The 13668-nt window shown below is 31.0% G+C and overlaps 1 protein-coding gene across 1 annotated transcript; it reads right to left on the reverse strand.

The window, feature by feature from the left end:
• Positions 1 to 451: 451 nt before the first annotated feature.
• LOC122269214 (uncharacterized) lies at positions 452 to 13668 on the reverse strand. Its single transcript, XM_071187062.2, has 4 exons — positions 13584 to 13668; positions 4275 to 4382; positions 3297 to 3431; positions 452 to 2071 (listed from the first exon to the last, which is right to left on the reverse strand). Exons 1-4 carry the CDS (start codon positions 13639 to 13641, stop codon positions 759 to 761), a joined length of 1614 nt encoding a protein of 537 aa, XP_071043163.2. The 5' UTR covers positions 13642 to 13668; the 3' UTR covers positions 452 to 758.

Below are 13668 nucleotides of genomic sequence, written 5' to 3' on the forward strand. Positions count from 1 at the left end.
TATGAGCCTACGAATTGTTTTGAAATAGTAGTGGGTAGAAATCTACTAAATTGAGCTTATTAAACCAAGTATCACAATTAATAAACTACCACTTGAAAATATTTATTCGCTGTCCGGAGCAGGTTGGTATCTCTGTGTATATAAATAAAACTATTTTTGTGTGTTCTATAATGCATTAATTTCCTCAAACCATTTTAGTAACGATAATAACATAAAAAAAATTAAAAATTTACTAGAATTATGTGTTTCTAATAATCTTGGCTTCGCCGGTCACCGGTGACCCCCGTGGCATTCAACGTGTTAATTATTGATTTGATAAATTATTTTTTTGCTGTATTGTAACATACATTGTAAGAACAATATGTTGCACGTTTTCTAATTCGATATTCAACCATACTGTTTTGATGGCTTTTACGGTTGCAGTACTGTATTCCATTCTCTTATGAGGCTCGTAATACGACACCCCAAATATTTCTATAAGTTTAGATTAGGACTTATTGGAGGATAGTTAAAAAGGGCTTCACTCTTAGCTCTCTTACGGTTGCTACATTTTTAGCTCGTTTACAGTTGCTTATTTTTAGCTCTGTTACGGCTGGCATTATCTTGTTAGAAAACCCACTTCGACTTAAAAATTAGGTCGGAGTGAAGGCTGGAGGAAAAAGTATATATTTTAAATGTTTTATAGTATTGAGACTCAGATTAATTTCTTTATATACTATTCGTCTTTAAATTAAACGACTTTATTACGTTACAAGCAATCAATCTAAATAAAGAAGAGTTTTTTCCATATCTTCTGCATGGTTAAGCATATCTGTTCGATTGTCTTTAGTACTTATTGTTACATCATCAAATATTTCTGTAGTGGAACTACCTTTGTACTCTTCGTCAGTCTCATTAATATCCCTTAATCTAATATTTTGAATTTTTTTCAAAAACCATCTGGGCTGTCGGACTGTCGTAACGAAATCCCAACCAACTTTAGAAGCTGAACGACCTGAGAAAAGCGGTGCTTTAAGTTGTTGAAAATGAAAGAACCTTTCTGCATCTTGATTGTCATTCGTTTCTCCGTATGGCCAGTCGCTTTCTATTATCTTCTTGACTTGGGTTACCGAAGAGTTCTTTTCCTTGTAGAAGGACCCCACCAGCTTGGATTTGTTTTCCAGCAATTCGCCAATTTGGTGTTTTTTGTCGGCAAAGTCTTCAGTGGGAGATAATTGGCTAGTAAAAGTGGTTATTCCATCAGATGAGGATTTTGTGGCATTGAAATCGGTACTAGTGAGTGTCTCCAGACTGTAATCTGCATGTTCAGCAACATGCGAATGATATTCTGGAGACTTTATAGTCTGTGAGTGGTGATCTGTAGGTTTTATATTGTGTGAGTGGTGATCTGTAGGTTTTATACTGTGTGAGTAATAATCTGTAGGCGTTGGAACTCTCCAAGGATGATCTGTAGGTAATCTGTTATTTTCTTGGTTGCTAGAAACAAATGTTTCGGTTGTTTTTAAAGGTCGCCCAGTAGTTTGGCTAAAATTAGAACCAATGTTCTCGAATGCTTTTGCATGAGAAGTAATTATACGAGGGGTATAGGTCTTGGAGAGTTTATATTTAGAATGCATTTTAGGAATCTTGTGCGGCTGCTTCATCGTTTTGATTTTGTCACCTTTGAAATATTCAGTTGGTGTCATGATATTATAATTCCAAAAAGAAGTGCTTTTTGATGTTACAGGTATATTCTTCGATGACACTGTATCCTGTTGAATTAAACTAAGAGTGATCTTAACTGGTTTTTTCTTGTCAGCTACAGGAAGAATTTTTTTTCTCCAAGTATATTTCCTTCGATTGAAGCTGGGTTTGGATGTGGTTTTAACATTTTCATTGAATTCTATTGTCCGATCTAATAATGCTGTACTGAACCCGTTCGTAAAACCATTAAAATATTCTGTTGAGTTTTCGCCATTATCAACACTAAATACCTTTATAACTTCCTTTACTTCCTTTATAATTATCTTAGAGAGCTTTAGTTTCAATGCACTGCGAACTGTATTTTTAACACTGTCACTGGAGAAGCTTGCTAGCAGGAGAAATTAATTATTAGGGCATTTATATCTAATTACTCAAGACTGCATGACAAAGAAAAAAAAGACTATTGTGTGAATGTAATAAATCACAGTGGGGTGCATTTGTCATAAAAGTCCTCATAAATGTCCAGGCATTCGGAAACAGATATTTAAAGTTTCGTTCTCAACTAGATGGCGTTGCAGATTGGAAGCACTATAAAACAAATTAAAATATTTACACAGGCGTTTGCTAAGTTTTTGCGCAGACTACGTCACGTCGTTTATCTAAATATGGTGGAAATAGACTTGGGAACTGGGTATAAACAATAGCAACATTCGAAAACCGGAACGGAATATTTGAAACTGGTGTATCTCTCCGCTTAAGTTGTGCTTACGAGACAATGTGTGAACAGCCTTGATATTGAGATTTGGATTTAAATAGCACGTAATTTTACCATTCGTAAGATTTTTCTCTACTTCATTAGTTCTAAAAGGTGGTGAGCCAATAGGTCGTAGTAAATTCTAAAAGGTCGTGAGATAACAGCATAGGTTTGAACCTAGAAATAAAGTTTAGACTGTGCTTTTCTCTATCAACGCCTCCTATACCTGAAATCCTCCACACTGTTTCTTATAGGTAGTCCGATCAGACCACTATGAAGGTAAACCAGTTTTCGAAAGAAAAATTTAATAGAAAATCTAGTAAAAAATAAGAAAGTGGTAGCTAATATATGTCTAATAATTTTTTTAATTTATGAATATCATTGTTTTGTCTTATTTACTTGCCAACCACGACAGATTCGATTCTCAAATATATATGATAAATTTCTCTCAATTACTTTTAAAATAAAATTTGGTTTCATGCGCACAACTGGTTCACTTTTTAAATAGTCTGCGCAGACTACTTATTAAATACCGTGTGGAGGCTTTCTGGTGTAGGAGGTGCATGTCTCTATACGGTTCTCCATTCATTTTGAAAACATTGTTACCTTTTAAAAAAATAAAAAGCAGAAAGTATCAAATCATAAGTATTCTTTCCATTTTTGCTGAATCGAAATTGTTGGCTATTTCTGGGACACATTTAAATAGCTCAGAAGTTAAACTAATAAATAATTTGCTCATGATAAGGTTTAAAAACTATTTACCCTCCCTTTATTTGTTTTACTGACTTCCGATGTGTTTTCCTTTGTTGAAAAATTGGTTCGTTGAAATTTCTCATTCATAATGCGAAATTTATATTACCTGGAGTTTTTAAAGGACTTTCCCTTTGATTACGCGCTGAGAATTGAAGACTTCTGATCAACTTCGGAGCTGTTTGATAATTTTTCTTGTAAAATGGAATACCTAATTTCCTTCTTCTAAAGCTTCTTTGAAAACCTATGCAAAAAAGTTATTCGTAATATTTATACTAAATTGCAATTTTAGAATTGCATAAATTAAAACACAGAAGATTAATACAATAAATCAAGATATCAAAAGGTTGTGAGTATGGTTTTAGTGAATTGGGCCTCCCTAGCCAGGTGGTCACTCTGATCCATCAAATGATCTGTCATGAGGAGGTAGCGGGTTCGAATGCCGCTGTGATTCTGGGTGTATCTTTGTGATGTCTCTCTCTAATATGTGCTATAATTTATTACACAACGCAATACATTTTATATGCATGGCGTAGCACTCGAGAGTCAGAAGCATCAACTCTTAGCGACAGCAGCGACACTTCTTTGTCCCGGAAACTTATTTACAATCAAGCTGTTTTTAAGGACTCGCTCACATTTTCGGAGATTTTCCTCTTGGTGTATTGCAATTATAATGCAAACTTTTATTTCTTTTGAAATTTGTTAAACTGAATTTTTAAAAAAAATCTGGAATAAACTTTTTATTTTTTAATACTTAAGAATATGCAAAATAGAAGAGCAGATCCTTTATTTCGTATTGGATAGAAATTTTCTATTTGTGCTTGACGTGTTTTATTTTGCATTTTTTTGCTTAATTTGTTCCATTTTCGTTTAGATATTTTGGTGCTCCTCACACTATTATATTGATATATTTTGCTTTGGCTATTATAATACAGTAGTAGAAAGCACTCTTTTTTGCGGATATAATTGTGTGAGCTGATGACGAGATTATATATATATACATAATCTATTAATCTATATATATATATATATATATATATATACATAAAGAGGGAGAGAGAGCAAAAATATTTTTAAATTAACTTACCAGGTGAGTACACATGTACGGAATGACGCGTTCTTCTGGGCTGGTAAAAATTATGGTTTTCCAAAAATACTTGACTAAGAACTCCTTGACTTCTGTCAGCCAGCATTGCTGCAACACAGAAAATGAATAATGCTGTTTCCAATATTTTGTGTGTATAGCTGATTTTGAAAAACAATACTGCAATATAGGCACGTGTCCATAAATTAAAGATACTTGAGAATCACACTGAAATTGAACTCTAAAGTAAAAATATCACTCGTAGAATCATGACACCCATCTTTAAAAGTAAATTTACAAATTGCAGGAAGCCACCATATAAGTTAGTACGTCACAAAGACGAGGGCGAAAGATAGGGATAATGAATGGTGGCAAAGAAATAAATTTATTCACAAGTGTTCTGTTAGCCAATCAGTGCCATAAGACCATATATGGCAGTACTTTTACTTTCGTTACTTGTACCGCCGGAACAAGTAAAAAGTACGTACTTTTACTTGTACTTCGTTACTTTTTAAATTTAGTACTTTTACTTGTACTTTCGTTACTTTTTTAGGGAAAAAGTACAAGTATTTGTAACGGAAATGTCGAATAAAATCGTTACTTTTTCTAAAACTCGGTAAGCTTTCTAAAAAAAAATTTTATTTAAAAAAAAATGCTTATGTTTTTTTAATTTATAAAATTAATGTGCAATATATATGCATTCATAGCTAACTTCGTGTTTAAATACCTTGACCTTTTAAAATTGTCATTCCTGAAAGGGAAAAGACGGCTCTTTTGATCTTTTTTTGACTGCAACTATCATTGTGAGTGGACTGTGTTCTCCAGAATTGTGTGTCCAGAATATTCAACTTCTGAAAATTGCCTGTGATAAAGGATGTCCATATGAATACTGCAGGGACTAATATAGGGAATTTATATCTATGGAATACTGTTATCACCGCATGGGATGGAATGCTTTTTTTCCTCTTAGAAAATAGTTTTGTCTAAATAACAAATGAACTGTATCTTTGATGTCTTATTGTCACAAAGATTATTTTTTTTTGGTTTTTGCTACTCCTCCAAAAAGTAACCATAAAGAAGAAAAGAAAAAAACGTTTCTCTTTTTATTCGCGGAGACCTATACTAATGTGCATAGTTTCTCTTTTCGAGTTTAATTAATTCTAATGGGTTATGAAATACACCGAAGATTTATCTAAACTATTAGTGAATTTATCATTTTTCTCGCTTTCTTGAGAAACAGGAAAACTACTCAATAACCACAAAGGGGTAAGTAACAACAAAAATATATTATAACATGTGATATACAGGACAAAAGGCTACTACAGCTACAACTACATTCAAAAGGCCTAGATATCTCTTTTTTTAACAATATCTTTTTACAGTTACGGTTACAATTTAATTTACAATAAACGCTGCCATCTATTGGTGGTTCAGCAAGTATTACTACACATAGATTGAGAATCCTTATTTATGAAACTTTGCTTTAAGAAGACTTCATTTTTTATATTTATTTATTATTATTATTTATATTTAAAAACAAAATATAATTTGTAGTTTATTGGATTTATAGGGGTTTCCTGTATATGAATGTATTTTTTTTTAAATTTATTTTCTAACATAAGTTATAATGTTTATCAAATTTGTCGAACAAGGTAATTTATTTATAAAATAAAGTTCCGAAAATAAAAATAAAATGTTAAAAAAATTTCTGTAGTTCTAAAATTAACATAAATCTAAGCTCCTTGTTGATGCCAGAAGCACCATCTATGAAATTTTAGTGTGTGTTATGAATCCGAAGAGCTCGGATGGGAGAAATGAGTTATGTGAATAAAGTATTGTGACTAATAATTACAGTCCATTTTCTGAGTTTTGAGAACTTTTATTTTATCGAGAATTTATGTAAACTGAGCTATCGTCAGACCCATTGTTGGCTCTGTCTATCAGAGCTATCAGTAGTGAAATTAGTGGATAATATACCTAATAAAAGGTACGTGATTTATTATTTAGTTATTGAAGTTCAATATGTTTAAAAGTGCTAAAAAAGAGGACTATGTTCGGCTTGCTGTCGAGCTTAATGCAGAGATTTCTAATATGAAAACTATTGTTGATCTAATTACAGCAATTCTGAGTTGTGATACGTATAAAAATAACATTGAGTTAGTTGAAGAGTTAGCAAATAACATAATCGAAGAAAGAAAAAGTGATGAAATCCGATTAATTGAAAAATTAAAAGCTGAAAGAGTGAAATCGGAACTTGAGCTCGCTAAATTGCGAATCGAATCTAAAAGTGAACTACCTGTTGATAGTGTGAAAAACGAAAGTGTAGAATCTTTAGACTCTCTCATTAAAAGTGTGAGGACTTTAACTCTTAAAATCCCTAATAGACCAGAAGGATGGCGATATTTCTTTTCATCATTAGAAAGAGCTTTTATTTCAAAAAATATCCCTGAGAAATTTAAGGCTGAAATTCTTCTAAATCTGTAAGGGGAAAAAGCCACAAATATAATTACATGCATTAAAGATGACGAATTAAGAGATTATTCTAAAGTTAAAACTATAGTTTTGAGAGAATTCGAGCCATCCCCCAAAATCCGTTTAGAGAATTTTAGGAAAGCGTAAAAAATGACGAGTGAAACGTACGTGCAATTCGCGTCTAGATTAATAACGAGTTGGGAATATTATTTAAAGTTAAAAAATGTAACTGACTTCGAAACTTTAAAGCAATTAATAGTATCTGATAAAATTAATCAAACACTTGATGGATAGGTTATGTGCTTTATAAATTTAAGAAGCAAGTTCTTGGTTTAAACCTGTAGAATTAGCTAGGGAGATTGATTTATTTTATACTTCTAGGGGAAAACCCGTAGTTGATAACGCTAGAATGAGTTATAAAAATAACTGGAAAACTATGTCAAAAGCGTTTCTAACGGATGTAAAAAATACTAAATGTATTTTATGTGATGAAATTCATCCTTTGTATAAATGTACTATTTATAAAAATATGTTCGTAAATGATAGAGTTGAGTTCGTTAAATCAAAATATTTATGCTTTAACTGTTTAAATAATCATAACGTAAGTGAGTGTAGAAACAAAATCTTTTGTAGTATTAGCAGAAAAAGGCATCATATTTCTCTTCACTTTCCGTGAGAGCAAAAAATAAATAGTTTGGAATCAAATGAATAATGAAAATAGGAACATTCAATCGTTCTTGAATTCTTCGGCACCAATTTTCCAAATGCCTGTGTATTACGAGACGCTTGTCGTATGTGACGGTGGAGAAAATATATTTTCTTCTACTACAATGGGAAAAGAATTAACAACAATCTTACTCAGCACTTTTATTTGTTTAATTAAAGATGAATCAAATAAGTGTTTTGAAGTTCGAGGATTATTAGACGTGGGAGCGAATTCTATTTTTATGAATAAAAGGTTAGCAGATTCTTTCAATTTAAATAGATCAAGTTCAAATATAACTGTATCGGGAATAAACAATATGTTTCTGAGCATAAAATCGAAAGTTAATGCTACTATTTTAAATAGAGATAAGAGTTTTGATTTAAACTTAAATTTTGCAGTAATTCCTAAAATTACAGAACTTACACCAGCTAATCCTCTTAATGTCAATATTCTATCGCTAAATAATATTTATTCCGAGTCCTATTGATTTGTTGTAAGGAGCAGAACACTTCTATGAAATCTGAAAATCGGGTCACATTTTCCTTCAGGATACAAATTCAAGATTGCAAAATAGCGTTTTCGGGTATATTGTCAGTGGGAGTCTTCCGACCAAAAACGAAAAAAAAATATATTGTGGGCTCGTTACAGATAATTTTGAGTTAGAAAAAACATTAAAAACTTTTTGGTAAATAGAAAATGTAGAGAGAGAGAGAGAGTCTAAAATTTCTAAAACTAAAGAAACTGAAATTTGTGAAGAGCATTTTCTTGAAAATTATTCAAGAACTGAGAGTGGAAAATATGTTGTTAAAATGCCCTTTAGAGAAGATCCGTCGTGTCTGGGTGAATCTAAGAAAAAAGCTGTAAAGTGTTTGAATTCGTTATGGAATCGCCTTGCTAGAGAACCTCAATTTTGTGAACTTCACAAAGCATTTATGCTCGAGTGTTTAAATATGGGTCATATGGAGGAAGTACAAGAGTCTAAAGAATCAGATGTGCAGTATTATATTCCTTATCATTGTGTGTTTAGACCTGAATCCAAAATTACCCCTTTGAGATTTGTGTTTAACGCAAGTGCATTAACTTCTACTGGAAAATCATTAAATTGTTTACAGTACAACGGAGGTATAATTCAGGATGATTTATTGTGCATCATGCTTAGGTTTAGAAAACATCAATTTGCCTTTGTTGCTGACATCAAAAAGACTCCTTTTTATATGTAAACAGATAATTTTGATTTCTGGTTTGGCTTCTGAATATTTTAAATGTTCACTATTGAAGGAGCTTTGTAACATCCGAATTAGATTTTATTCCGTAATAATATGATTTCTACCACTTTTATCTTTTTTTTTATTTAAATAAATTAACAAATATTTATTTTGAATTAGCAAATATAAATTTTTATTTAAATAAAAAAAATACTCTCTTTGAGTTAATATAAACTAGGGTATAGTTAGTAATAGGGAAAGAATAAAGAACTGTCGTTTCCGTAAATTTTGGTATTCGTTTCTCATTAATCAACATTATTGAGGTTTATTAATTATAATTGTGTACTATAAGTCGGGCCAACGATATTTTAAAGTTAGAGGGACTTGCTTGCTTGTAAATATTTAATCAGTTCATTTCTTTTCTTTGAAGCACTTTTCAAATTTTAGATTCAATAATTTTAATCTTTCTGATTAGCATTGATGGGGAAGATGAACCTTGTAAAAAATCAATGGATTTGGGATGGAGGTATTGTACTAGCCTCCATACTCAACCGATATTGCGCTATAGGATTTCCACCTTACTTTACTTTATTCCATAAAGAATAGAAAATGTGGGAGATGTCCAATATCTCATCTCAAGAAATTTTGTTTTAAAATAAATAGATTTTTATCAAACTGGCATTGAAAATTTATGCACTAGAATTGAAAAAGATTTTTAAATAACATGAGTGTAACACTGACTAAGGATAAAACTTATTTAATTTTTTTTTGTTGAAATTTAACGTTAAAAAAAAGAAAGATATTTTTTCCAAGTTCCTCTAACGAAAAACAAAACAAATGTATCAAAAGTAGAAATTTAAAAAAATTTATTCGACTTCAATTTATAAAGAATACAGTTGTATTATGCTTAGAAAAAAAATACCATTTAAAAGAAATTAAGCATTTAAAATCGACGCATTCTTTTAAATAAAGTTATTACTTTCCCTTCTGGTTCATTGTGACAGATAATAATTCTTTCTATTTATCCAATCAAGTTCAAATACATTTTATTTAACTTGTAGCGGATGACAATTGATGTTAATAGATCTTTTCCAAATATAAGTTCATTATTTAATTTTAAATAATTAATTTTTAGTATTTAAGGTGAATTTTTTTGGATTGTCAATAATTTTATTTTCTGATGAATTTGTTTGAGTTTAATTAATTGTTTCTTTGTATTTCATGTTTTTTCCTGGACTTCTATACAAAACCTTCGGGTTACTGAGGGTGTTACTTTTAGACAATTGCCTCCCCCTCAATAGAAAAGGTTTTGTTTTATGGCTACTGGGGCCGGTACCCCCTGAAGAGGTCGGCTTCGGTGGTCATATTTTTATTTTTATTTCCTTCATTTCCTTTATTGCTACAAGTTATTTTCATTCATTTTTGAGTTTTATGCATATACTTAATACATTTTAAATAAAAAAATGTTGGAATTTGTTATTACGTTTTTCAGTTTTCTTTTTGAACTCACTAATAATACATTTTTGTCTTAATACATTTTTGTCTTAATAAATTTTTTACTAAATACATTTTTACCTAGTACATTTTTTACTAAAGTTATGTTTATGCCCGACCTTGTCAAACAACGCCCAGTCAGATCTCTAAGAACTTCAGAACTATTTGTGCTATTGAAAACTATTATAATTACTATTTTAACTCTTGAAAGCTCGAAGGTATTAGTTTAGCCGCTGATACTAAAATTCGTTTACAAATTTTAATTATTCCGTTAGGCAGAAATGTTCGGAAAATTATTTTCTCGCACGACTTCAACATTAGCCATTGTTACAAATAAGACTTTAGACTGTTCTGTTTCAACTTATACTGCACATTCAATTATTTTTTACTAGCTCAAAGATCACAAAGCTCTCTGAAACCCCGTGTTTGCTTTGTTTATGTTTGTGCTTTTAAAAAGCGTTTCTATAGAGTAAAACAATTTTAAATCAATGGAAATTTAAATAAATAAGAATAATAAACTAAAAATTTAAATCAATAGATAAAATTTCTTTTTCGTGCATTTCCATAAAAAGTTTGATATTAAAATTATATTTGATTTGAAATTATATTTGATTTGAAATTATATTATGCGATTATATTATAAAATTATATTATAATATTCTTCCGAATTTAAAAATAAATTAATGTCCATAACTTTCAAAATTAAAAATAATTAAATAAATAACAACAATTTTGCAAAAACATTAAAGAACATAAGAATATTATTCAATAAAATTTTAGGTTACTATGAATTTTCGATTTCCCAGAAATGTACTTTTAAATCGTTACTTTTTTGATTTAGTACTTGTACTTTTACTTGTACTTTTTACTCGTTACTTTTTAAAATAAGAACTTTTTACTTTTTACTCGTTACTTTTTTTAAAAATACTTGTACTTTTACTCGTTACTTTTTAAAAGTAACGTTGCCATATATGACAGAGGACGCATGTATGGACGCATGATTTTTTTAAGTGGTGAATCATCCGCTGCTTGGAATAAGGACGTACTCAGATAGAAGTATCCGAGGAACTTGAAATTGTACTGTGGCGTAACTACCACTATAAGTATTAAATACTAATTTACTAGTATATAAGACATGCTAATTTAATTCTCTCGTGTGGTACCTTTTGATAAATGAAGGTTGACATAGTCAATAATTAAATCCCCTCATTACAAAGTGTTATCTCTAGGCTTTGGCAACGATTCCAAGATGATGAATTTGTCAATACATTTTACAGTACAAGTTAAAACGCCGAATGCAGACCAGTATTTAGCAGTAAGTGCCAAAAGAATCAGACGGAGCACAGCCTCCGACCTGTCTCTTCCGCTATCTGCTGCCACGGGAACAACAGTTTCAAAGTGAAACATGTACAGACGCTCGGGTAATATATGCTCGTACCCATGTCAAAAGTTCTAATGTTTTTCCATTGATGAACCAACATAAGTAAACATCACCTCAATGTAGGAATTCGGACTGATTTATGATGGTCCAATAAAAGAATAGCAACTTGTTTTGATGGTTTGTTCATGTTGAACCATTAGAAACTTCCATCACAGTTTCTGAGAAATCAAATGTTGGAAAAATCATGAACCACCATCACCCCAATGTAGGAATTTGGTCTGATTTTTGATGGGCAGACGTAAAAAAAAAATTTTTTTTGATGGTATATTCCTGCTTAACCAACAAAAATTCTCATTAAACCATCATGGAAATGTATAGATGGAACCATCATGGATTGTTGGTCCATGAAAGTCAATACTTCTCTTGATGGTGGTAAGAATTATGGTTTTCCAAAAAAACACTTGACTTCAAACTCCTCGACTTCTGTCTGCCAGCACTGTTGATCCGGGAGAATTCTACTCTAATACTATTTAAAAGTATTTTTTGTCTAAAAAAAATTTGTTTTGGGTGAAAATTAGGTTCAGACAAAAAAATATAGTATTAGAAAATAGTATTAATTCCATATAGTATTAGAGTAGAATCATGGAATGATGAACTCATAATGGAAAATGTTAGATGATGGTAATCATCGAATGATGTTGAACCATCGTGAACCGCACTAAGACCAACATAAACCATCAAAATGCTTTGATGGAACCATCAAGAATTTGACTTGGGTAGGCATGTCAGATGTGTTCCGCTCATGGCAACTCACTGTTGCCAGCGATTAGCCTGGAATAGAGAACATACAATGTGGATATCGTTACAGTGTGATGTTTTCCAATGAGTCTTGCAGTCTGATTCGCGCCGGACTTTCATATGAACAAAGCCAGATACCAACAAGACAACAAAATTGAAAGACACTGTTACGGTAATACAGGGCTGATAGTTTAGGATGGAATTGCACTGGGCTCAAGATTAGACCTGCATGTTCAAATCGGAACCGTGACAAACCAAATTTATCGGGATATCATTCCGAAACAGCATGTACGTTTGTTTTGGATTCCCGTCGTCGCAGAATTTGTTTTTATGCATGACAACGCCCGTACTTATCAAGCAAACATCGCATGTTACCCGTATGGAATAGCCAGCATTCTCACCTGATTTGAATCCAATCGAGCATATCTTGTGGGACATGCTTAGCCGACCAGAAAAATTACATTCGAAAAATTGTAGCTTCGCTCTATCCATTAGTTTTCGGACGTAATGCATATGTACACTTTTTTTTTTTTTTTTTTTTACTGAACATAATTTTACTCACAAATCAAATTTTTTTTGAACAAAATATATTTTCAAACCAGAAATGTTTATTTATATTAAATGGCAATGTTAAGTAGTTTAGTTCTCTTAAAATATCTTTTATATTAAAAAAAATATTTATTAAATATGTATTTCAATATATATTTGTATTTTAATATATATTTTAATATACTTGTATATAAAAAACAAAGTGGTCACAAAAAGGCGAACCTTAAAAAGTCTCTTTTTGTTGCTCTGTACTTTACTCTTTCGTGTGTACTGAAGGTTAAAATTATTCTAAATTGAAATTTTAAATCCAAGAATAAAATAGAAAAGCATATGCTTTATCAGCACTTTCAATACAAAAATGAAATCTATCAGAAAATCCTGAAAAACGGTGTGATATTTCGGTTCAACATCATAGTATCTTGTAAAAAATGAAAAAATGCAGAACTGCCACGCATTTTTACACTTCAATGAAATTGTAGGAAGTAGACAAGTGCACTTAAACGCAAGAAAGGTGATACTAAACCATACGCAATGCCTAGACGATATGCATAGGGCTTATTTTGCAAACAAATCTAGTTTGTATCCAAAACTTTTTCTATAACTAAATTTTAATGCTGTCAGCTTTAGAAATAATACGACAACAAAATTGAAAAAACTATACCATTGATAGGTTTCGTTATAATTTATTATAAATATTTTGAACTTACTTTGATGTATAAGCGAATTTAAAAAGACAATGAAGACTATTTTAAAATTCGATGACATCTTCAGACAGAGGAAATGTATTTTAAT

Source organism: Parasteatoda tepidariorum, chromosome 3 (assembly GCF_982258835.1).
Source record: "Parasteatoda tepidariorum strain Cologne lab strain chromosome 3, Ptep-v5.0, whole genome shotgun sequence".
Classification (NCBI taxonomy): domain Eukaryota; kingdom Metazoa; phylum Arthropoda; class Arachnida; order Araneae; family Theridiidae; genus Parasteatoda; species Parasteatoda tepidariorum.